The sequence below is a fragment of the Drosophila yakuba genome, chromosome 2L (genome assembly GCF_016746365.2).
Source record: "Drosophila yakuba strain Tai18E2 chromosome 2L, Prin_Dyak_Tai18E2_2.1, whole genome shotgun sequence".
Taxonomy (NCBI): Eukaryota; Metazoa; Arthropoda; class Insecta; order Diptera; family Drosophilidae; genus Drosophila; species Drosophila yakuba.
Window position 1 is genome coordinate 12,331,325 of NC_052527.2, and position 24,583 is coordinate 12,355,907.

At 44.7% G+C, this 24,583-nt stretch overlaps 4 protein-coding genes and 1 long non-coding RNA gene across 8 annotated transcripts in view; 3 read left to right on the top strand and 2 right to left on the bottom strand.

The window, feature by feature from the left end:
* Positions 1–78: 78 nt before the first annotated feature.
* Positions 79–1,897, top strand: LOC6527867 (cuticle protein 7). Its single transcript, XM_002088903.4, has 2 exons — positions 79–516; positions 581–1,897. The coding sequence occupies exons 1-2, from the start codon at positions 505–507 to the stop codon at positions 1,034–1,036; spliced, it is 468 nt and encodes a 155-aa protein (XP_002088939.1). The 5' UTR covers positions 79–504; the 3' UTR covers positions 1,037–1,897.
* Positions 1,739–2,402, top strand: LOC6527868. The gene has a single exon (XM_002088904.4). It carries the CDS (start codon positions 1,739–1,741, stop codon positions 2,306–2,308), a length of 570 nt encoding a protein of 189 aa, XP_002088940.1. The 3' UTR covers positions 2,309–2,402.
* A 960-nt stretch (positions 2,403–3,362) lies between these two features.
* LOC6527869 (adhesive plaque matrix protein) lies at positions 3,363–6,391 on the top strand. Its single transcript, XM_002088905.4, has 2 exons — positions 3,363–3,501; positions 3,609–6,391. The coding sequence occupies exon 2, from the start codon at positions 3,609–3,611 to the stop codon at positions 4,893–4,895; it is 1,287 nt and encodes a 428-aa protein (XP_002088941.1). The 5' UTR covers positions 3,363–3,501; the 3' UTR covers positions 4,896–6,391.
* LOC6527870 (junctophilin-1) overlaps positions 6,020–24,583 on the bottom strand; it is a 29,885-nt gene continuing 11,321 nt past the window's right edge. For 3 of the 4 annotated variants that reach the window (XM_015197512.3, XM_015197508.3, XM_015197511.3), the window contains exons 2-9: positions 23,319–24,076; positions 22,847–23,061; positions 21,534–21,802; positions 21,321–21,457; positions 21,118–21,258; positions 19,190–21,056; positions 17,692–17,892; positions 6,020–7,476 (exon numbers count right to left, since the gene is read on the bottom strand). In XM_015197512.3, the coding sequence (XP_015052998.1) occupies positions 7,390–7,476; positions 17,692–17,892; positions 19,190–21,056; positions 21,118–21,258; positions 21,321–21,457; positions 21,534–21,802; positions 22,847–23,061; positions 23,319–23,629 (3,228 nt within the window). In that variant the 5' untranslated portion in view covers positions 23,630–24,076 and the 3' untranslated portion in view covers positions 6,020–7,389. Of the gene's footprint in view, positions 7,477–17,691; positions 17,893–17,976; positions 18,489–19,189; positions 21,057–21,117; positions 21,259–21,320; positions 21,458–21,533; positions 21,803–22,846; positions 23,062–23,318; positions 24,077–24,583 lie in introns of those variants that run through there. The other variant, XM_015197510.3, reaches the window with a different exon arrangement.
* Positions 9,025–17,685, bottom strand: LOC120320521. The gene is made up of 2 exons (XR_005560014.1): positions 17,452–17,685; positions 9,025–9,771 (listed from the first exon to the last, which is right to left on the bottom strand). It is a non-coding gene; the product is annotated as an uncharacterized LOC120320521 (long non-coding RNA).

Consider the following 24,583-nt stretch of genomic DNA (forward strand, 5'->3'; position numbering starts at 1 on the left):
CTTTAATGGGTATTTTTTTTTTTTTGGATTTGGTGGATTGAAAAATATTCTAAAAATAATAAATTTAATTACACGTATAACCCCGTTTATTCTGTTTAGATATTAAATATATTAACTGCTACAGAAAGGAAAAAAATGACTTCGTTTTTCATTAGACCTACAGCCTATTTAGTTCTTAGTTTTTCTCAGTGCATATGGCACAGGCTAGTGCGAACCACATTTTGCATATTTCTTGTTTAATTATAATTTTTCGGGGCTCACCTAATGAGCGCACTCCACTTGGCCAGCGATCTTGTTTGGGAGGCGCGTGCCGCCAAGCGACACGACACTTTGGGTGGATTGCCACATCCAAGTTGGAGCGAAGCGTAGCTCTGGCCTGGTAATCAGTTGGCTGGCTTGTATATAAGCAGCCTAGGACTACCCAGATTAATTACTTCGATTTCGATCTTTGCCGCGTGCATTTCAATACCCAAAGAGTTCTGAAAGGACCAAATACCACACAAAATGATGGGAAAAGTGAGTGGCGCACAGAGTGGCGATACAAAGGATTCTAATGCATACAGTGGTGTCTTCCCTCTAGGCTACCTATTTGTTGTGCCTGTGCCTGTGCCTGGCCAGCGCCGTTTGGGCCATTGAATTGCAGGCGGAGCCGGACTACGGACCAGTGGCCTACGAGTTCCAGTGGTCGGTGAACGATCCCCACACCGGCGACATCAAGAGCCAAAAGGAGACCCGCAAGGACGACAAAGTTGAGGGCGTCTACGAGCTGATCGACTCCGATGGCTATCGCCGCATAGTGCAGTACAAGGCGGACGATCACAACGGCTTCGAGGCGATTGTCCAGCGTGAGCCCACGGACATCAAGATACCGCTGCCGGAGCCACCCAAGAAGCTCCTGGCCGCCAAGATCCTGACTCCTGTGCTGCCGGTGGCGCCGCTCGTCCACTACGCCGCTCCCAAGGCCATCATCAAGCAGGAGTTGTCCGCCGGTAACTATGTCTCTGTGTCCGGACCCACAGCACAGTACAAGTACTGAAAGGATCTAGTGACTGACTTCAGCTGCATCAACCCATTAGGATCCCCGCCTCGACCTGGGAAAACTCACTGCCATACATCGTAGTTTAGTTACAAATAAGACAATTGAGTGTACATAGACAGCTTACATTAACCTACTATCAATATATGCATCCCATTCAATTTGTTCGCAGAGGAACACAAAAAAACTTGGATTTTTATTACGGCAACTATGGGAAAAAGTTATAATAGGGTGTTAAGTATATATATATACTTCTAGCTCTTACTGAGCTTGTCTTATAAACATGTGTACATATATAATTGCAGATCAGTAAAGAAAAAGCATAACCGCATTATGACAGTTCACAAGAATGGCACAAAAAGTGTGCGATTATTAAACTTAAAAAAAAAGTGTTGAATGAAATGCTTCACTTAGTTCAACTCGATTGTGAGTTTGGCTGCTCAGTGAAGTCGTATCATAACATTTGCGAATTGATGTCTCATAAAACGATGCGTCATGATACAGGTGGCTGCGATACTGTGATAAGCATAAACTAATGCTATCGCCGCCAGACGCGACATGGCCCATAGATGACTCTAATCTCACGTAGCTGCTGCCACTTTGGGGGCGTCCAATTACCGCCGCAGTCGACGTCGTCGATAGTGATTCTATTGGATTTGGCTAACGCTCTGGCCATCGGATCAATGGAGCATCAGTGCGAAAATGGTCGGCTGCCTGGAGACACGACAACTACTGGTCACATTGCTATTGGCCCTTGGCTTTTGCCTTGGCGGTTCGAAGGATGCAGTTCCGGACGCGGATGCCAAGTGGATGGCCCCACTCAAGCAGTATGGATATACGCCGCAGCATCTGAAGAACAAAGTGGAGCACGGTGAATTCACCACCTTCGAACTGGGCACCCCCAACTACCAGATCCTCAATCCCGAAGACGAACCGGAGTACATAACTGCGGATCAACCGCATTACCAGGAGATGCTGAGGCGACTTACCAGTGGCAGAAGTGCAGCTGAGACCATTGATGTGGAAATGGCAAGTCGCACGGATGCAGCTCAAGCTGTTTCAGATCAAAATCAATCCAAGAAACCATCGAAAATTCAAGTGACAGTTAAACCAAAGACACAACTAAAACAAAATCGCACGGAGAAACTGAGGAAGCGCAGCTCCATCGTAAGGAGACGTGACCACAAGGAAACCATGGAGCAAAGTTTCTTCTCGGATTTTCAGGTTTACCGAGGTTTACCCTTCCAAAGTCGTGTGGCCAATCTTAATTAACCAAAAATTAGTCACGTCATAGAAATTTGGAAATTTGATTTTATGTGATCTCTGGTGATTTGGATAATGAATAAATTGTACCTGGTAATTTGAACAATCGTTATAATTTTATTTTACTTTTTTCAAGTATTTCTAGCTTACAATAAAATATAGTTATTTGCTATTTTAATATTTAAAATTAATATTTGAAATTGTATTTCATGAGTAACATGAAAAGAAAATAGTTAAGCTTATATTTGTTAAGACAAAAAGTAATTTTCTAGTACCCAATTTTTATTTGTTAAAGTTATTTCTTTTCTTATTTTAAAAGTATATTTAATACAGGTAATTACTTATTTTAAGACTGTAAAATATTCCATAGGCAAGATATTATCAAATCAGTGCAGCTTTTGTACCCAAGTTGTAAGTAGATTATTCAGGTATCCAGCACAATCGCATACATAAGTATTATTATCCACTGGGTACGTGTAAACCTTTAGTTGCACGAAATTACAACCAAAAATTGATAAGTCAATCGACCCAGACGTTAATATCAGAACTAGGCCAAGACCCAGAAATTATAAATCCCCAAACCGCTGCAAAATGTTGTGCAGAACCGAAAAAAAGCTCATTGCGTTCGGAATGGGTTTTGGTTAATTATGAAAGTAGGGTTTCGATAGGATTTTCAATCCATGCTTATGAGAAGAAAAATACATTATGCAGTTGATCTTTTTCCTAAAGGTTATTGTCACGATGCCGCGACCCAAAGGTCATACAAAAATATGTTTGCTATATGTTCGCGATTAAACAACTCTTGTCGAGCACTCGATGCTATCGACGAGTGCGGGCAGAAATGCTTGAATGTGTATTACGGAAGCGGCGGCATCTGGCGATTGTCTTTACCGGGCTTCATTACCCGGGCCCATTCCGGACGGCCACGCCCCATTCCGCAGCATTTGGGGCGTTTGGAACGTGACGCGGTCAACGCTTCCGCGACCCATTTGCTCGGCGCTGTAAGAACGCGAAGAAGAAGCTCTCGGCCAGCGCAGCGTATTTAAGAGCTATTCAGCAAAATGCATGAAAGAGTTTCGCACGCGACCGACCAACAGTCAACAGCCAACAAGTAAGAAGTGCCATCCATCGGCGATCCGGGACAGAAATTCCAGCAATTGTGGGGAAAGTGATCGCGAGCGAGGGAGAAATTCAGTTGAAAGGTAGGCTAACGGGGTCAATCGATTGGGAACGATTCCCATTCCGATGCAGTTCTCTGACCCATATTAAATCCATATATTAATATTTCCACCGCCCCCTCCCCCTTCAGATGTTCGAACGCTGCAGTTTATTGTTTGTGGCCGTGCTGATGGCATCGGCACTATTGACCCAAGCCCATTTCCCGGAATACTGTGCGGAGTGTGAGCAGGAGGTGTGGGAACAGGTGCCGTGCAGCGAGGTGCCCACAACGGTGGCGCCCACAACGACTGGAGGCACTACTCCCGGGACACCGACCACCACCACCACGCCGGGACCCGTCTACCCAACCACCACCAGTGGCCCAAGCACGCCCACGGATTACACCACCCAGCCGTCGGCGTACAAGAAGTGCTACTGCGAGTGCAAGCTGGGCTGCAAGGAGTTCTGCCGCAAGGTGGTCTCCTCCGAGTCCAAGCAGCCGCTCACCCAGATCTCCTCCATCGGGGAGTATGCGCCTGGTGGTCAGGTGGAGTTCACACATGTCCATCAGCGCAAATACTTTCCCAAGTATGGAGGCGACTCCTATGCGGGATTGGTAGGACCTGTGGGCGGACCCAAGGCCTATAAGCCCTATCCACTGGTCTACGAACAGGCGGCTGCGGCATCTGCTGCTTCACCGGCTTCCATTCCCTCGGTGGCTTCCTCGCCAGCGGTGGCAAACATAGCGGCTCCTAATTACACGCTGGAAGAGCTGGCCCAACTGCTGAGCACCGCCTATGGCAACAAGAAGGGTTATCCGGCTAGTGTGCCGTCTCCACCACGTCCTCAGATTCAGCTGCAGCCAGCTCCATCCGTTTACTACTCCCCGGTTCCAAGCTACGAAAAGCAAGTGGTTCCACTCGTGAGCAAAGTGGCGCCAGCACCCAAAATCGCCTCCAGCATTAAGTATGCCGCCTCAGCGGTTTCATCATCATCGGGCGTGTCGGTGGCCAAGATAAAGACTCCCTACGAGGAGAAGATTGTGGTCGCCACCCCGTCGCCCATTTATGAGAGGTCCACATCGTATCCGATTGTTGAAGCACCCAAGGAATACCCGGCGCCCCAGACAGAAATCTATCCCGTTGTGCAGAGCCAAACGGAGTCGTATCCCAGCCACACTCCCATTTATCCAAGTCCCACGGAATCCTATCCCAGCCAAAAGGACTCCCACCCCAGCATCACAGAGTCATATCCCAGCCAAACTGAGTCCTATCAACCCCGTACGGAGGCCTATCCCGTACCTCAACCGGAGGTCAAGCCATATGGCGGTCCCGATCCTGGAGCCGATAAGCCATCGTCCACCTTCGACCTGGCCATCGATAATTACCTGAAGGACTTTGGATATGGCAACCAAGGAAGGGGCTATGCGGACTACTGAAGTTCCATCTGTTGTTTTTTAGCATAAGTCTAGGCTAGAATGTTTTCTAGGTATCCCATTATTTATTGAGTACTCCCCCTTTCCTGTTGACTAAATGATGATTAAATTATTTTAAAAAAATTTAAAAATATGATTTACTTACTAGTGAAGTTGGTTAAGCAAATTTGGAACATGTTGCATATTTTTGGGCTATGTGTGTGAATACTCTTTACACAGTTAAAAAGTACCTCGATTTGAATTAATCAATTTCCTACCTTTAATTTAATTTGTTTTTATATACTTTGTTGTTGGCGATAATATTGAATAAGAAATAGCACGCTTTTTGAAAGCTTGATTTTTGGCCAAGCTCTAGATAAACTAACCTCTAGAAAAAATAACTTCCAGAAAACCCAAACCCAAAATTAACATCCAGATAAACCAACCGGCAGGCAAATTCAACCCCAGGTAAACAAATCTCCCGATTTGATGACTCCCAAAATTATTCTCGGATAAAATAACCTACAAATAAATTAATAACCAGTCATATTTAGGAAACAAGACAGTTTATTACCTGTGAAAAACGCTCATTAATTATTCGGCTTTGACGCATTTTATTATTCGCATTTAAAAAGTTTTCTTCATTTGCGTTCATGTTTGATATACCTTCTTGTTGTCGATAACATTGAATAAGATTCCATCGCTTTTTGCCAGCTTAATTCTTGGTTATGCTTGCCAATCTGATAAGCATAGATATATACACAAATTAGAATCCTTAATTTTTGTATGCAAATATATATAGGTTTATGCAATATGAATGTTTTCAAACAGCGCTTATATAACCGTTGATCAAGGCGAATCAAAATGGTTTTTGTTTTTCAAATTGGTATTTGTATTTTCTCAAATTTTATGCACCAGCTCAAGTCTTTCATTTGGTAAGGTTCTACATTTGTGGAGCTTATCATTTGCATTTTCACAATGACACGATCTAGAAAGAATGTAGGATTGGGAAAATGCTATAGGCACACACACACAAAAATAGCCAATGAAAGCAGAAAGTTATAAAGTTATATGTAGTTCACTATAATTGCACTTGATAGGATATATTTAACAAAGTAACAACGGAGTAATAAGAACAATTTGCAGAGTACACTTGCAAAGATGCGAATGTGCGGTTTTATTTCTTTTCAATAATGTTTGCATATAAAATAACAAATAAAAAAATTAAATCATAATATTTAGAACATATTCGTACATTTGTAAATGAAGTGAAACTAAAAACGATAAATTGCAACACTTTGAAATAATGACATCGTCCCAGCTATGAATTTAAACGTAAATTATCGAGAAGAAAATATAGTTATAGTTATACGATATTTTAAAATGTATATATACAGCTTCATTCATTAACAATCTCGATCCGTTGCTTTAAAGAATATTATTTTCGGATTCCATAAATCTCCTCAGACCTTCCCGAATTCAATTTCGTTTCGAAAATGTTCAACTGGTAAACCAAAAACGGAGCGGAGCACAAGATACTTGATATCTTGTAGATACATTTGCTGTTGCTCCTTTAGTTGTTGGTGCTGTTTTCGGTCCCACAAAATTTTGCTAATTATACAAATATAGGTGTCACATCGTTACACTTTAAATATATAAATATGAGTACTTGTATTATTCGGTTGCCTTTTGTTTTGATTAAATTGCTGACTAATGCATTTTCAATTGCAAATAGGAAAAGTTTCTTGGTTTTTGGTTTTGGTTTTTGTTTTTGTTTTTGGTTTTCGGTTTTTGGATGCCTTGCATTTGCCTAGTTTTGCTTTCGTATTATGTATTACATTAAGTAGCCGTAGATTAAATATATTACGCGTTTATTTATCATGATTAAACATTGATTAGGGGAAATTGTTGTTTGTTTTTGTTTCTTTTTGCCTTTATCTTTACATTAAATGTGTAGAAAAATTCGTTAAATTGATTTGCATATAGTTAATCGATCTCCCCATCTCCAGCTCTCCTGGTTAGCCACAAATACAAAGTTTAATTGGCTCGACAAATTAAATGATTGGCTGCACAGCCACGCGGTTTAAGTACGAGTATGTATTTAGTTTGCTACGTTTTGTGCATTGCAGTTCTGCGCTATTTAGTTAATTTAATTATCCATTATTTGGCTGCAGTCTAGACTTGTAATTCGATTTCTTTTTCCCATCTCCAGCGTGTTTCCTCATGTTAAACATATGATATACATTTATGGTACTTTAGATACTTATATAAGTTCCTCATTATATCAACTCTTTACTGCAAATGCTAAAAACCTATTAGCCCTTCTCACCCCGACGCAAATTATGGGCCACCAATTAGGACCAACCAATTCCCAGGTCCAACGGCGAATCCGGAACTATCGGTGGCTGCCAAACCCACTGGGTGGCCAGTCGCCACTCCAAGCCAGTCGCTGATGCTGCCCCGAGTGGCCCAACCCGAATCCGCCCCTGTCCCGCGTCGTCCTGTGCATCCTCCGGCGCTAGGTGAGCATGTAGACAAACAGCAGCGCCAACGCCACGTTGAAAATCAGGACGAGCAGCATCAGCTGCTGGCGCACAAACCAGTCCTGGATAATAACAATTATTTGTTTAATCTAATATTCTCAAGTTAAATTAAATTGAGAATATGGTTTTAATGGTTCAAGATTGTTTTGAAATAAAATTTCAATTTAATTGTAAATGTTTTCTGTATGAAGTCAAAATACGATTAGAATTTATAATGAGGCACATTTATACTAGTTATTTATTTGAATTATATGAAAACAAGTTTTCACTAAGGCCGATGCATTATTTTGATCGAAAACTATTTAACATGATTTGTAGATTTCTGTCACTTATAATACAGCTTAAAGAAATATTTCAACAATGGTCAAAAGATGAAATAATAAATTTAATTAAAGCTATCTATTACTTTTTCTTGCTTTTTGGCTGAAGGTATTTAGAATTTATAAAAGCTGTAGCGAACTACGAGTATATCTTCCCCGAGCAGATGGTACATTGTAGTTGGGCGATCAAGCACGCGCTGGTTCCGGCTACCAATTCTCGGTAGAGTAAAGGGGGGAATATTTAACATCGCGACTACATGCTCGTCTCGTATCACTCTTATTTATTTCGCGTGCTTTGGAATTGATCTCCACCAAAAAAAACTAAAGGACTATCGGACGACAGGACTAAGGACAAACAAGGACATAGCACACTCGTACGACAGCAGCTGTTAAGCTGTCGACGCCCACCCCACCTTGACCACCACTAACCATTTAACTTAACTGGTGATCCCTACAAGTATGCTATACTTTACACTTCATACACCTTCCGTCGACGCATGGCACCCCTAGAGAGATTTACTCTGATTTAAACATTATAAACTTTAATTTTTAACATACAACAAACTTAAAAACTGACAATGTTTTAACAGAAACAGGTTTATACAACCTATCCTAAATGACTACCCTAACTTACAAATTTTAAACATCTAGATTTAACTTTTAAAAGACTTTTTTTTGAATGTGGCGTTCATGTAGACATTATCGCCAGAGATATATATGTAAAATGTAAAATTTTTGTTTGCTTAACAAAAAAAAAGGAATATTTATGCTGGGCTTTAAGAATAGGGGAAGTAGGTTATATAGGGATGTGCATTTTAATTTTTAAATTTTTTGTTTTTTTTTATTCTTTTAAGATTTAAGCAAAAAAGCGAAGATTGGGGCAAGGGTAAAATTTAGACAAGAGCAATTTTCATTTCCATTTTAAAATTTCTTTTTTTTGAATTTATTTGTGAACTTGGAAAACAAGTAGCGCCGCAGTAGCTAATTGTTTGATTTTTCTTCCGGCAGCTGCTTTCTCATTTAAATAAAACCTTTAGTACTCACTCTGCATTTCCCACGATGAAGCGCTTCAAGTGGTTGCCTGTGGAAGAGAAAACAGCTTACACCGCCTTTTAATTCTAAGAGAGCTATTTCTTTTTTGATCTGCTCTTTTGAGCCGCTCTCCTACTGCGGTACTCTTTCTTCTCTTTTTACTTCCTTCTTGTGCTCACGCCACTTTAGGCGGGCTTTCGCTCATGTGGGAAGAGGAAGGAATATGGAATAAAGGGAGAAGGAAAGAAAAGGAAGGAATTGCCCTAAATGAATTCTATTCTCTTACAACATAACTTAAATTAATTTCCTAACATAAGGTGAATTTTTATTTTTTTCCTATCGGAATATCTTATGCTGATCTGCTTGACTGTTTGCCGATCTGCTTAACAAGCAGTCGGTCAGGTGTGAAGCGGTGTAAGGTAAAAATGGGTATATATGTAGATAATGTTATTGAATTCAATTAAATCATTTTCCTGCGCTTAACGGTGGCTGCTGTCTGATGCAATCCAGAATTAGACCTCCTGGTCGGCAAATTTATGTTTCCTTCACTGGTCGCACTGGCATTAGTTATTCTCTTGAAAATTAAATATTTTCCTAGGTGCCACCTGTAATTTTATGGCCTTAACAAAAAAATTCTGAACCACAACACACGCACAAAACTTACCCTCTAGGGGCTGGCACTAAAGTTAATCGAAATATAAATTTTCCGATTCACTGGGGTTTGGTTGAATTGGTTGAATTATTGACTTGTTGAATTTCTCATTTTTTCTGTATTTTTTTGAGAGATCACTTTAATTCTCGGACAGCACGGACGCACTTTCTCGTTCGCTGGTATAAACGCAATTAATGCCCAGTGGCTACCGCTTCGGGTCGGGACCCCGAGTCTGAACTCCAAAAATTGCAGTTGGAGAAATGCTCTTCCTGACAGCCTAGTTAACATTTTTCCCGACCTTAAGCACGACCTAATTAAGTGCCTACTTTTAGGCCGAGATCACGACAAGCTACCTTACAATTCCCCCCTACCAAAATCTAACTTGGGGTAAGGTATTACCACAAGGAAGATTCAAGCTTGTCGGGCGGATACTTTCTATTGCCGTAGGTCTTTAGCATGGTATTTGCCTACAACCTTTCCTTGGAGATCCTCGATCTCGTAATAAGCCGTTCCTAGCTTCTTCCGAACTCTTGATTTTATGAAGACCGGAGCCAGTTTTGAGCTAAACCCTTTGCAAAAATTGCTTTGTTGGAAGTTCCGTCGGTACACTTCCTGTCCAGGTCTATAAGATACCTCTCGGCTTCTCAGATTGTAGGACCGCTCGTTTCTTTGCCTTTGGACGTCCATCGCCTCCTGGGCGGTACGCATGATTATATCCCTCGAGTCGTCTTTATCAAACTGCACCGTTCTATCTTCCAGCAGTCCTAGTTCTCTAATAACTCGATACGACTTCCCGTCTACAATCATGTGCTGCCCAAACACCATTCTATAGGGAGTTGTTTTAATGGCTGAGTGTAAACTCGATCTTAACGCACAACAGATGCTACTGAGCTTACTATCCCAGTTCTTTTGATTTGGGTCTATGTAAGCTTTAATAGCAGCTAAAACAGATCTGTTGACCCTTTCTGAAGCGTTGGCTTGCGGTGCATAAATAGCGGTATAAGAATGCGCCACGCCATATTTTTCTAACAGGGAATTGAAAGCCACGGATTTAAATTGTACCCCATTGTCGGAAATGATGGTTTCCGGAACGCCAAAACAGTGGAAGATTTCCTTTTCCAGGAAGGGAAGGATAGCCTCCGTTGTGAACTTCTTTACGGCTTTAAGAAATGGGAATTTTGAAGCATGATCGACAACTATGAACAATCCTATATTCCCTTCTGAGCTACGCGGATACGGTCCTAAAAAATCGACATAAAGTCTTTGGAAGATCCTGTCTGAATGACCAGTATTTCCTAAGGGTGGCCTTAAGATCTGACTGGGGTGTTTGGTAGTTTTACACACCGCACACTTGCTGACAAATTCCTTAACATCTGCTGCTAAATTTGGCCAATAAAAATATCTTCTTAGTTTCTCCAACATTTTAGCTACTCCGCAGTGGGCTGCCATGGGATCTTCATGAGCTCTTTTTAGCAAGTCGGGAACTAATTCTTTGGGAAGCCAAAGTTTCCAGCAAGACTCATCTCCAACCTTTTCGTCTGCAGCGCGTTCCGCGCGGCGATACAAGTACCCGTTGCTGATCTTGACATCCAACAATCTGGGTGTTCCTGAAGAGACAGCTGACTTTAAATTTTCGTACTCCGTTCCCCTGAATGCTTTGGCCTCCATATCCACTAAACTTGCTACTTCGAAAGCGGATAGGTCGTCTGTAAAGGTCCTTGACAGGGCGTCTGGCACCACGTTCTGACTGCCTTTTCTATGGCTGATTTTAAACTTAAACCCTTGTAATTTTAGGGACCAGCGGGCCAGACGGGAACTTAGGTCTCCTTGGGACATAAGCCATTTTAAAGAAGCGTGATCCGTGATAATACTAAATTCTTGTCCCTCCACATATGCCCTAAATTTTTTTACTGCCAACACGGCTGCCAGACACTCCTTTTCGGTCACCGTGTAGTTTGATTGGCACCTGTTCAGCTTCCGAGACATAAAGGAGATCGGAACCTCGTTTCCTTCCGAGTCTTGCTGCATCAGGACTGCACCAACTCCTGTATTGCTTGCATCGCAATGAATGGAAAAAGGTGCGTCAAAATTCGGGCTGTGTAAAACTGGGGCAGTGCACATTTTTTCCTTTAGCCCCTCAAAGGCTTCCTGAGCTTCCTTGGTCCAAACAAATCTCCGTTTATTTTTTAGAGTATCTGTAATTGGGGAGGCTAGCGCTGCGAAGTTCTTTATGAACTTATTGTACCACCCAGTCATCCCTAAAAATCGACGAACTTGCTTCATTGATTGCGGGCTTGGAAATTCGACTATGGCGGATATTTTATCTGGGTCCGTCCCTACAGTTCCATTTCCAATCACATGTCCTAGATATTTTACTTCTTTGATGCAAAAGTTGCTCTTCTCCACATTTATGGTTAGTTTGGCTTTTTGTAGATAAGAGGCAACCTCCTGTAAAACTTCTATGTGCCTTTCGAACGTGTCTGAGACTATTAGTAGGTCGTCCAGGTAAACGAACACTTCGTTTCTCAAGTCTGCGGGTATCACCTTATCCATCAGCCTGCACATAGTCTGAGGAGAATTTGATAACCCAAAAGGCATAACCACAAATTGGTAAAGGGGTCTCCCTGGCACGGTAAACGCTGTTTTGTCCTTGGAGCTTTGGTCTAGCGGGATCTGCCAGAATGCATCCTTAAGGTCTAAGGTAGTAATGAACTCAGCTTTAGGGAGTCTACTCAATATTCCATTTATTAAGGGCATTGGGTATGCATCTTTTACCGTCACCTCATTTAACTTTCGGCTATCAATACAAAGCCTAACTTTTCCTGGTTTTTGCACCAGGACTACTGGGGAGGACCAAGCACTGGATGACTCTTCAATAACCCCTAACTTGAGCATCCTATCCAACTCGGCGTACATCAGTTTTTCTGTTGCAGGCGATACGGCATAGTGTCTTTGCTTTACTGGCTTTGCTTGAGCAACATCAATGGAGTGGGTAATCAATTGGGTCCTTCCTAATCCTTTTAAGGCATACGACGGGAAAAGTTGAACAACCTGAAGCAGCGTTTTCTGCTGGCTTTGAGTAAGCTCTCGAGCCGAAGGCTCCTCTAAGGCTGCCACTACTTGGTTGTTGCCACAGAAAGCTTCGGGTAGCAGCTGAAAGTGCTTCCAAAAATCTATACCTAAATAGAGATCCCCTGCTAAAGATGGAACTACGTAGAAGGTGATATTTTTATTCTCGTTTCGGAAGGACACTTCAGTGGTTACTCGGCCGGTAATTTTCTGAGATTGTCCATCGGCTGTTCTAACATCTGCGGTAAATTTTTGGCATACAATATTTAGACCTGGCAGCTCTGTGGCCAGACTACCACCTATGCAGCTAACTGATGCTCCTGTATCCAATAAGCCCACTACTGTTTTTCCAAGCATTTTCACCTGAGCATACGGCCTAACGTCGCGAAGTTGCCCCACCATGGCTGAAAGAAGCAGCTTCCGTTCTTCCTTTCTTAGTTTTTTTCTTTTCTCCCTGCGAATTTTTGATCGGCTTGTATCTGTGACCTCTAGCTTTTGTTGGACCTGGTCCACCTCAAAGGTTGTAGATACGCTGCTACTAGTTTGGTTGAAATCGTTTAGTTTGTCATCGTTGATTTCGAAACCATCTGTCTGCGTGCCCTTGTGGCACGCCCTTGCTGGTTTTTTGGAGCGTAACTAGTACATTTACTGCATGACGGCTTATAAGTATCTGCTTTACCGCAACCATAACAGAAGACACGTCTATCCGCGGTGCACTCCTGATACCTGTGACCCTTTTCCTGGCAGTTCCAGCACTGCAATTCCATGGCCGCTAACTCTAGATCTTCCTCTAAATCTTCGAATTCCGATTCTGACTCGATCTGACATTGGACCTCGCAAACCTGTCGCCTCGGTACTTGGCGTTGTGGAAACCCCTGAGGCTTCCCTACGCTTTGCATAAAGATTTCCCGAGTCCTAACCAACCTTCTTAATTCTGAAACGGTATCGGCACGCTCGTATAAAATTTCGTGCTGAATATCGGGTTGGAGATTGGCTCGTAAGGTTTCAACCATAGCTCCTTCTGACATGGGCTGCGATAGTCTATCCGCAAGAGTCGCTATTACCCGGTAGAAATCATCGAATGATTCGCTTCCGCGTTGCTTTCTCTGGTCTATCTCGGCCCTGATATTTCTGTCAGTTCGGTCGTCCTTAAATTGCCCTTTGAGTGCGGCGCATAATTCATACCAGCGCACAACGGTTACACTTTTGTGGTAACGCCAATACCAATCGCTCGCAATACCCTCGAATAACGTACTGGCATTTTGAGCCACGAGTTGAAGATTACCGTCCAATGTTTGACCGGCTAAAGCTTCGACTCGGTAAATAAAGTCCTCGACAGCCATTGGACCCTTTCCTGAGAAACGTAGTTTCCAGTTAAACATTATCTGGGCGATCTTATCCGGTCTTAAGGAGGTCATTGCTGACGCAGGTGACTGGTTAACGCTACGGGTTGGACCTACATTTGGTGAGCCTTGTGGTACTCCGTTAGATCTGTCGTATATTGGGTCTAGGAATACTTGGTTAGACGAAAGGCTTGATGCCTGAGCTTGAAAGCCCGCAGTGATCGCTTGGGTCAGGCTATTTGTGTGTTGGCCCAAAGCGTCTGCAAAACATTTTGATTGTTGGGCCAAGGCTGCCGTAATGGCTCCCGAGATAGCCGATTTTATGCTTTCAGCCATTGCTGTCTGAAAATCGGTTGTGGGTTCAGTCGGAGGTGAAGGCTGTTCTTGGTTTTTTGGGTTGGACATTGCCGTTTTTTGTTGGTGCCTTTCTTGACTGGTTTTGGATCTAGTCAGAACGTTCGGTTGTGCTCTTGGAGTTTTAAGTTTTGACCCTGACGGTTGGTTTTCTAGGTCCCCGGACAAGTTTTCGGTGGACGGTAATGAAAGGGAACTAGAGCAGACAGGACAGATTTTATTTTTCCCCGATTTCGCAGTAAAGCAAGTTCGGTGAAATTCGTGTCCGCAACTGGTGGTTAAAATTTGGCTAGGATAAGAAATAGTTCTAGCGCAGATGTGGCATATATTTTCTACAATTTTAGATAAGTCTTCGGTGCTGTGTGCTAGTGGCATCTCTAATGAACCTATGCTATACACTGACCTATACTATACACTCAAGAACATATAATAAAATAAATAAATAAATAATGTGGACTATTAATAAAAAAAATTATCCTATTAAATAAATAATTGAGAGCACAAAAAAAAGGTAAAAGAAAATAAATAAACAAATAAAAATCGGGTTGCCATGCAATCGTTTTCAGGTATCGATGTGTAAAATTCCTTGTTACTAAAGTCCTGACGTGGTTTAAATGTACGCTATTGACACTACTGATTTAAAACAGAAAATTACTAGAATGGAAGGTAAAGGATGTTTTATTTAGACATAGAAAACAAATATCTTGGCTCAACACAAGGCAAAAGGCAACAAGTGGTTCCTTGATTCTTTGAAATCCTAGTGAACTTTTCACTAGTCCTACATTTAACATCCTATGTACATTAACCTTTTGAATTTCATTAATAAATGACAAATTATACAAAACACAAAAGGCAAAAGACAACAATTGGCTTGTACAATTTATACATTTAATTTTTTTAATTTTATACAAAAGATTAACGAACAAAACAAAATTAAAAGAAATAAAAATAACAAAATAAATTATTACAACATTAAATGCACTAATTATGACGCGGCGTTAAAGCTAAATAGCTGAAACTCTTCCAGCAGTCAATAGGACAATTTAATATAATAATAATAATAATAAAACAATATGTGTTCCGATTCAGTAGCGGCGTAAGAGCCAAATGACTAATACTTTTCCAGCTGCCTGATTTAAGCAATTTTCGGATTTCTAGATCGCGATTTGTTTTATGCTTCGACCACATACTTTTGTTAATGAACTTGTGGAGATTTTGGGGACGAACGTCTGATGTTATTGACGGTTTGAAAAAATGTTTATTTTTGATCTGGCCTCGCCGGATCGATCTGTCACCATGACAGAATCGGGCCTCACACGTTTGGGCGCCAAAATAAGATTATGATAAATAATAAGAATACTGTAGCGAACTACGAGTATATCTTCCCCGAGCAGATGGTACATTGTAGTTGGGCGATCAAGCACGCGCTGGTTCCGGCTACCAATTCTCGGTAGAGTAAAGGGGGGAATATTTAACATCGCGACTACATGCTCGTCTCGTATCACTCTTATTTATTTCGCGTGCTTTGGAATTGATCTCCACCAAAAAAAACTAAAGGACTATCGGACGACAGGACTAAGGACAAACAAGGACATAGCACACTCGTACGACAGCAGCTGTTAAGCTGTCGACGCCCACCCCACCTTGACCACCACTAACCATTTAACTTAACTGGTGATCCCTACAAGTATGCTATACTTTACACTTCATACACCTTCCGTCGACGCATGGCACCCCTAGAGAGATTTACTCTGATTTAAACATTATAAACTTTAATTTTTAACATACAACAAACTTAAAAACTGACAATGTTTTAACAGAAACAGGTTTATACAACCTATCCTAAATGACTACCCTAACTTACAAATTTTAAACATCTAGATTTAACTTTTAAAAGACTTTTTTTTGAATGTGGCGTTCATGTAGACATTATCGCCAGAGATATATATGTAAAATGTAAAATTTTTGTTTGCTTAACAAAAAAAAAGGAATATTTATGCTGGGCTTTAAGAATAGGGGAAGTAGGTTATATAGGGATGTGCATTTTAATTTTTAAATTTTTTGTTTTTTTTTATTCTTTTAAGATTTAAGCAAAAAAGCGAAGATTGGGGCAAGGGTAAAATTTAGACAAGAGCAATTTTCATTTCCATTTTAAAATTTCTTTTTTTTGAATTTATTTGTGAACTTGGAAAACAAGTAGCGCCGCAGTAGCTAATTGTTTGATTTTTCTTCCGGCAGCTGCTTTCTCATTTAAATAAAACCTTTAGTACTCACTCTGCATTTCCCACGATGAAGCGCTTCAAGTGGTTGCCTGTGGAAGAGAAAACAGCTTACACCGCCTTTTAATTCTAAGAGAGCTATTTCTTTTTTGATCTGCTCTTTTGAGCCGCTCTCCTACTGCGGTACTCTTTCTTCTCTTTTTACTTCCTTCTTGTGCTCACGCCACTTTAGGCGGGCTTTCGCTCATGTGGGAAGAGGAAGGAATATGGAATAAAGGGAGAAGGAAAGAAAAGGAAGGAATTGCCCTAAATGAATTCTATTCTCTTACAACATAACTTAAATTAATTTCCTAACATAAGGTGAATTTTTATTTTTTTCCTATCGGAATATCTTATGCTGATCTGCTTGACTGTTTGCCGATCTGCTTAACAAGCAGTCGGTCAGGTGTGAAGCGGTGTAAGGTAAAAATGGGTATATATGTAGATAATGTTATTGAATTCAATTAAATCATTTTCCTGCGCTTAACGGTGGCTGCTGTCTGATGCAATCCAGAATTAGACCTCCTGGTCGGCAAATTTATGTTTCCTTCACTGGTCGCACTGGCATTAGTTATTCTCTTGAAAATTAAATATTTTCCTAGGTGCCACCTGTAATTTTATGGCCTTAACAAAAAAATTCTGAACCACAACACACGCACAAAACTTACCCTCTAGGGGCTGGCACTAAAGTTAATCGAAATATAAATTTTCCGATTCACTGGGGTTTGGTTGAATTGGTTGAATTATTGACTTGTTGAATTTCTCATTTTTTCTGTATTTTTTTGAGAGATCACTTTAATTCTCGGACAGCACGGACGCACTTTCTCGTTCGCTGGTATAAACGCAATTAATGCCCAGTGGCTACCGCTTCGGGTCGGGACCCCGAGTCTGAACTCCAAAAATTGCAGTTGGAGAAATGCTCTTCCTGACAGCCTAGTTAACATTTTTCCCGACCTTAAGCACGACCTAATTAAGTGCCTACTTTTAGGCCGAGATCACGACAAGCTACCTTACAAAGCTTTCTATCAGTATTTCTTACTTCTTGGCTAAGGCATTAAGAATTATTAAGAACATCTTTAATTGGTCTATGTCTATGTCTAAATGCACCATTGCCGTCAAAATACCTAGCAAGCCATTTCTTTACAGAAATTCCTACAAGTTAAGTGCACCCATTGTAAATCCATTTCAATCACGAAAACATCAAAAGCATTTGGCAAGCGAATTAGACTATCGGTGTTGTGTCACTCACCTTAACCTGTGGACTGACCAAATACAGCAAGGGATTTGCCTTGAGCCGCTCGTTGACCTCGATCTGGCGACGCACTGCCTCCCGGCGGGCGGAGCCCAAGGCGGACACCTCCTCCCGGCTCATGGCCTCCGTGGCGCGCGGCAGCTCCTGGAAATCGGGCATGGACTTCTTCCGCTGCAGCGTCACATTGATGGGCACCGACTGCAAATGGAAATGTGGCAGAAGAGAAGTGTTCCGGAAATTAGTTCAGCATTGCAAACAAGTGGTGGGCAGGGCGTTCTCCACCTCAACGGGCGGCTCAACGATCCAGCTTTCGCTGGCTCGTCTGGCCAACAAGGCCGGCGAGAACATGAGGTCCTCCTCATCCTCCTCCGGATACCAGTCCATTCTCGACTATAGCAATCAACTGGTTTTACTTGCAGGCGAAAAAGTTCTGTGACTAAAACGACAGCTAATTAGCCGCTTGCATAACGTTGGACAATTTGTGTAATCTTTCTGCTACAGGCGGTTCCAACTTGTAAACGAGTTGGACATGGCGTTCCGCCCTTACTGAACACCCGAGCGTCGATATACACGGAGACACGGAGAGTCACTGCGTCCGTTGGCGTGGCCAAAAATAGTCCCACAACCCCGCGACGGCACTGAGCCAAAACAACAACGGATATTGTCGCCGACTGACTCTTCGCACAAAATTGCTTTCAGAATTCCTATGTGTTCTTCTTGTTTTGAATGCCGCACATATATATATGTATGTATATATAATTATATGATGTTTGCTCTACAAATTCAATTGTTAATCCGTTGGGGCCGACGCGTCGTTTGCTACTAGCCATCACATTTCGGCAAATCGTCGCCATTGGGGCCACACAAAAAAACCCAACGACCAGCAGGCGAGCGACACTTCCCGAGAGGATTTATTTATTGCCATGTCGCCGGCCTTCCAATGGCCACTTGTGGAGCATTTTTAGTGTTCATTCCGAGGGAGAGTCAGCGGGAGAAATTCAGAGATTTGGCTGAGTTCTCTGGGATCTCCGAGAACTGCGCGATTCAGCGGCACGCATGCATTCCAACCTGGCTGATCCGGCTGGCTGGCGTGCATTCGTGCCCGCGGCTATAAATAGTCCAGAATGGGCACATGTTCGCCCCGAGATGGCCGAGAAACGGTGTTCAAAATGAACACCAAGTCTCCGGCTGGCTCTCAGCATCCATCACTATGCTTTCTCCCCCGCACAGAACGAATTAAGTTAATTGCTCGGATTAACTGTGTTATGAAATATATTTCAGGCGGCCGGCCCGGGAATTCTGCGTTTCTCACTTACTCTCGTGTGTTTCTCTAGAGATTAGAGGTGATAACTAAAAACTAGGTGGAGGTTCTATAGGGAAAGATATGTCCTGGGACTTAAACAAATTGTTTTGCAGTTTCCCTGATAGACAAAACTCTTAGCAACAGGAAACATCAAAGTGTGCGTCATAATTGTTATTATTTCTAAGCACTCACCTTCATTTTCTTGCCGCCGCCACCGCCGCCGCCGCCTCCTTTACCGCCCATGGCCATGCCCACCGGCGTGGCTGGCTTGGCCGGCAGATAGAGGCTCTCCGTGCGCTTGGGCTGCGAGGGCGAGGGAATGATGTCCTGGCCGAGCGTCCGCTGGCGCAGCAGCACGTCCTCGAACGGCTGGTTGGGCGACGAGAAGAGCGGCTCCGCCTTGCCCTGGCTGGGCGCCCGTCCACCGGCACCCAAACTGGGTGTTCCCGCCCGCGATAGACGACCGCCGCCGGTGCCCGAGGGCAGCGTGCCGTTGCCCGTCATGGTCGATGTGCCGGCTCCAGGTTGCGGGGTGGATCCGCGGAATACTGAGCCCGCCCGGGGGCGTCCGTCGGGTGTGCTGGTGCCGCCATTGGTCACCGGATCGGCCAGACCCGATCGGTCCAGGGATGTTTGCCGCGAACCGGCAAAGGCGCCGCTCAAGCGACTGGCCGCCCGGGCATAGCGATCGATGGAGGAGTCGCGGCTGGGCGGCCGCTTGTAGTGATCGAAGTGATCGATGGATGACTGCTGGCCCATTTGGCCCAGCATGGGCGGTCTGCCGCTGCGCTGCTGCTGCTGGGCAGCGGCCATGGCGGCGGCATTGGCGGCCATTGCTGCGGCGGTGGCCGTCTCCTGGATCTGCTGCTGTTGCATCTGGGAGGCGCGGCGCAGCAGATTCGAGGCATTGTGGGTGGGTGAGGCGTGGAGCGAGGGCTGCTGCTGCAGAGCTTGATGTTGCTGCTGCAGGAGTTGCTGTTGCAGCTGCTGCTGCTGCAGGAGTTGCTGCTGCTGCTGTTGTTGCTGCAGGAGCTGTTGCTGCTGCTGCTGTTGTTGCTGCTGCTGTTGCTGTTGCTGCTGCAGCAGTTGCTGTTGCTGTGGGGAGACGGGCACTTGATTGGTGCCCGCGCCAAATGGCATCTGTGTCTGGTTTTGATTCGCTGCCTGGTTCTGCTTGAGGTTCGAATTGAGATTGGGATTGATCTTGGCCGCCTGGCCGGGCGGCTGCTGTTGCTGGAACTGATATGCAGGATTCATTTGCGGGTTGCTCTGTTGCTGGTTCAACTGCTGTTGTTGCTGCTGGTGCTGCTGCTGGTGGTACATCTGATTGATGGCGCTGATCACCTGGGCGTGACTGGGCTGGCCCTGGCTCACCATGCCGGTGAGATCCGTTTGCGGTGAGACGGGCAGCTGTTGCGAGTACATCGTTGATGGCACCGGGCATTCCGCCTCATGTTTCTGCTGCGACATGCGACGCTGCTGCTGCTGTTGCTGCTGCATGTTGAGATATTGCTGCTGGCGCTGCGCCTGCGTGGCATACGCATCCGAACCGCTGCTGCTCGTGGGCGAGAACTGACCCTGCTGCTGCACCTGCTGTTGCGTCTGCATGCCCACGCCCATTTTCACAGTTGCATCGGATGCGGCCGCTGTTCCCGGACGGAATCGCTCGCGCTCCCGGAAGCGCAACTTCTCGAATCGCTCCAGCACCGACGGCTTAAAGTCGGGCGCGAATTCCCTTGCCATTCGCACCGCATTCTCGCAATCCATGCGCGCCTGCTCCGCCGCCGCATCCGCATTCTGGGCCTTCGCCGCTGCGGTGGCCATGCGGGAGATGGCCATGTCGGAGCGCTGCATCGCCATCTTGAGGGCACGCTGCGCCGAACTCAAAGCCGCCGCGATTCGGTCGCGGAGTTTGCGCGAACGCGCCAGGAACAAATGCTTCTTCTTCTGGCTGGTGATCAGGATGTTGTTCTTGTACTTGCCCTCCTCGACGGTCCCGTCGCGGAAGGTAGTCACTCCGTAGCCGTGCTTCCGGTTGTTGTACCACTCGCCCTCGTACCTGAGAGCGATTCACGTGGTCACATAGTCATTCAAGTATGTGGATATAGTTGGATACTCACTTGAGTCCATCGCTGCGCTCCGCGACGCCGTGACCACAGCGCTTGTCCTTCTTCCACTCGCCCATGTACGTCTCCACCACCGTGGGATCCAGCTGCTCGTCCTCCATGGTGAAGCTAGCATTGGACTCGGTGTGGTTGGATCTGTAAAGAATGAATGAATGAGGGTCAGTTTTTTACTTGACTTGACATCTGGCGACACTTACTTTGTGGTCAGGTTGGACTGCTCGGATCCAGTGCTGATCCAGGAGGCCGAGGACATGGTGGACCGTATGCTGCCGGATGCAATGGTGCCCCGCTTCTCCAGATCACCCGTGCTGCGCTGCTTGCGCATCTTCAGGTTCTGTTCAGAGGTTCAGAGTATGGAAAAATTAGCTTAGTGCCAGGAATTGGGATAAGTAATGCCCATTGAAACGCACCATCAGGAATCCCTTTTTGCCGGTCTTGTCCGTCAAACTGTTGCGCCTCACCGGCAGCTTATCGGACTTGGCCGTCAGGACGAATCCGCCGCGAATCTCCTCCGCCTTCTCCACCATCTTGGCCGCATTCCCGTTCTCCCCACTCCGCAGGGAACTGAGGGAGGCGTGGAGGTTCTTGCGCCGGTGATGGGAGGCCAAACCGAAGGGCGCCGACGTGCGAATGCCGTAACCATGTCGCTTCCCCTCCTGCCACTGACCCTGGTATTTGCCTGGAATGCCAAAGAGTGCATCAAAAGACTGCAGTCCACTTCGAACTATTGTTATGCTAATGCAACTCCCAGCCGCAGACCGCAGTGCCAACTATCCCCTTTCTTCTTCACACAGGACAGCAGTTGGCCTAAGTGAAATGACATCCGTTTCCCAACGGTTTCTATTAATGGCTGCACGTGCCATTTCCTTTCAGACCGATGGCATTGGGCTCTTAAGTAATACCGCACTTTAATATGCGGGAAAAATATGTAAATCAACACCTGAATAAACTGAAATAAGCTGTACATTCAGTCAGTCGGTTGCAGTTGGGTTGAGTAAGTTACAAATATAAGTTAAATAAAGTTAAATGCAATATATTGATTGGTAAATGTTTTACCATTCCAATTCTCTCAGTGCCTTTTCTGATCAGGTTAATTGTGGAATTAGAAGTTACGTTAGTTGATTAGGAAATGCCTCTTAGCCCTCGGTTAATGCTAATTGATAGTTATGGGCCAATTTGTTTGGCTAAAGGTCGGCATTTCCATTTGCACTTTGGACGCAGCCAAAACAATTCCATAATGGTGGCAATGCCAGAAGTTGGCCAGCTCCGCGGGCGGCACTTGGACATATGGCCATGTGTTTTACCCTGACTGCGAATTTACCCAGAAAAAGCCGCACTCATGCAGAAGAAATGTAACAAAAGCGAAAACCGAAGCGGCAAAGCCAAATATCATTGAACTGCGCGGGCAAATAAAAAATGACGTCAGGCTGCTACGTCGGTGGATACGGATGTGGATATAGTTGTGGATATGGTTGTGGATATGGATATGGATGTGTAAGGATGTGTGCGGGACACACGGGCATGTGTGTGCGCTCCCAGAAATGATTACAAAAGCGTCAAAAAGTAAAGCAACGGCGAGGGAACGAACTCATATTCGCGCATTTTGAAAGTGAGCCAAAAACCAAACGCAAAATGATCTCATGCACATTACGTATACGCAGCGTATGGCGCCCCAGGGCCCACGCCATCATCCCAACATCCAACCAACACATCCATCACTTACCGCCATCAGCGTAGGTCTCGCATCCGGACCCGTCCTGGTAGCCCTCGTTCCAGGTGCCCTCGTACTTGGCCGTCGACACAGTGCTCTCCCTCACTCCGTAGCGCCCCTTGTGCCCGTCCTTCGACCACTCGCCACGGTAGATCTGCCTGCCGATCTGCTCCACGCCCAGTCCATGGCGGCGTCCATTCTGCCACTGACCCTCGTAGTGTGATCCGCTGTGAGCGAAAAAGCAAGTTTAAAGTCACTTCTTTTACCTACACATACTTCAAATGCTATATAAAGATATATACAGCCCAATAGAAGGCGGGATTCTCACTAACCCGATACCAATTATGATGCAGAGGTTTCCCCCTCGAGATAAACTTATACCCTGTCAAGAGCTATCAAGTTAAGTGGGTGCTACACTGATATGTGATCCGTGATCCCTCACAAGCCTTCCCTACGATATTGTATGTAAGTAAGTCACACTCACCTGGGCCAGATGTACGATCCGGACACCTCGAAGCCGTAGTTCCAGGCTCCGGCGTAGGCGCCCTGGTGCTTGGGACCCGTGCAGACGCCGTGGCCATGGGCCTTGCCCTCGTCCCAGCCGCCGCAGTAGGTGCCGCCGTCCTCGAAGTCGAAGCGGCCACCGTTTATGGGGCCACGCCTACCGCCGGCTGCCTGGGAGGCGGCGTAGGCGGCCAGGTCTCCGCCATTCTGCTGCTGCTGCTGCAGTAGCTGTTGCTGCTGCTGCTGCTGTTGCTGTTGCTGCTGCGGCGTCAGTTGGCCAGCCTGTTGCATGCTCGAGACTTGGGGTTTCTAAAGTTCGGGGCGTTTCAAAATTGTGGATACTGCTGTTGTTGCCTTGGGCTTTTTGTGCCGCCGCCTGCTGCTCATTGATTTTCCGCTCGTCCGCTGCGCCGGCTGTTGCCTCATCTGATCCTGGTTGTGATCTAGTGTCTAATAGTTCGTTTCGCTTGGTTTCGTTTGCTCTGCTTAAACTAGTGGTATTTAAGGGCTATTAAATGTGTGTGTGTTGTGTTGTGTGGTTAAATTGTTGGTTTTTTCACTGAAACGCGAAAGTTGCAATTTGTTGTTTGTCCTCCTTTTGGGTTTTTCGACTCGATTTCAAAGTTGCATAAACCGATCGTCCGATGTCAATGTCCTCTGACAGTTGCGGCTATGATTCTCTATGCTAATGTCGTAGGCCATTCTTGGTCATTTACCAAAAAGAAGTCGGCGAGTGATCTGCAATTGGGAAAATGAGATAGTTTATAAATCAAATTTGAATATTTTCGGATAGATCAAGCAAAAGGTTTTCCAGGAAATTAAGCGCATTATGCATTTGACTATAAAAGTCTATCCAGTCGTATGCATAAACATTTACTGGATTTTACTGAATAAATCATAGAAGTGGAACTATTCGACTTGGGGAATTATGCATATTGCGTTTGATTTATAAGGCGCTTTTAATTGATTTCCATCTGCCGAAAGTCTTCCAATATTTCTTGCCACGCGCGAAACGCGATTTTTATGATCCGAAATGAGTGGGTTGAATGCAGGGGGCTTTTCCGCGGGGGGGTGGGTGGTGATGGGGTTGGAAAATACCTTGGATACAAAACGAGGGCGAGAGGATGACGATGTGAGGTGACGATGCAATATGGATTCGATGTAATTGCATTCGATTGCAGTTTACTCTCAGTCACTCTCCCCGAGTTTCGTTTTTATATTTTTATTCTATGCGATTCTATCGTC

What these genes read in the sequence shown, in the direction of transcription:
- LOC6527868 (XM_002088904.4), top strand. Translation starts at nt 1,739, where the DNA reads ATGGTCGGCTGCCTGGAGACACGACAACTACTGGTCACATTGCTATTG.
- LOC6527869 (XM_002088905.4), top strand. Translation starts at nt 3,609, where the DNA reads ATGTTCGAACGCTGCAGTTTATTGTTTGTGGCCGTGCTGATGGCATCG.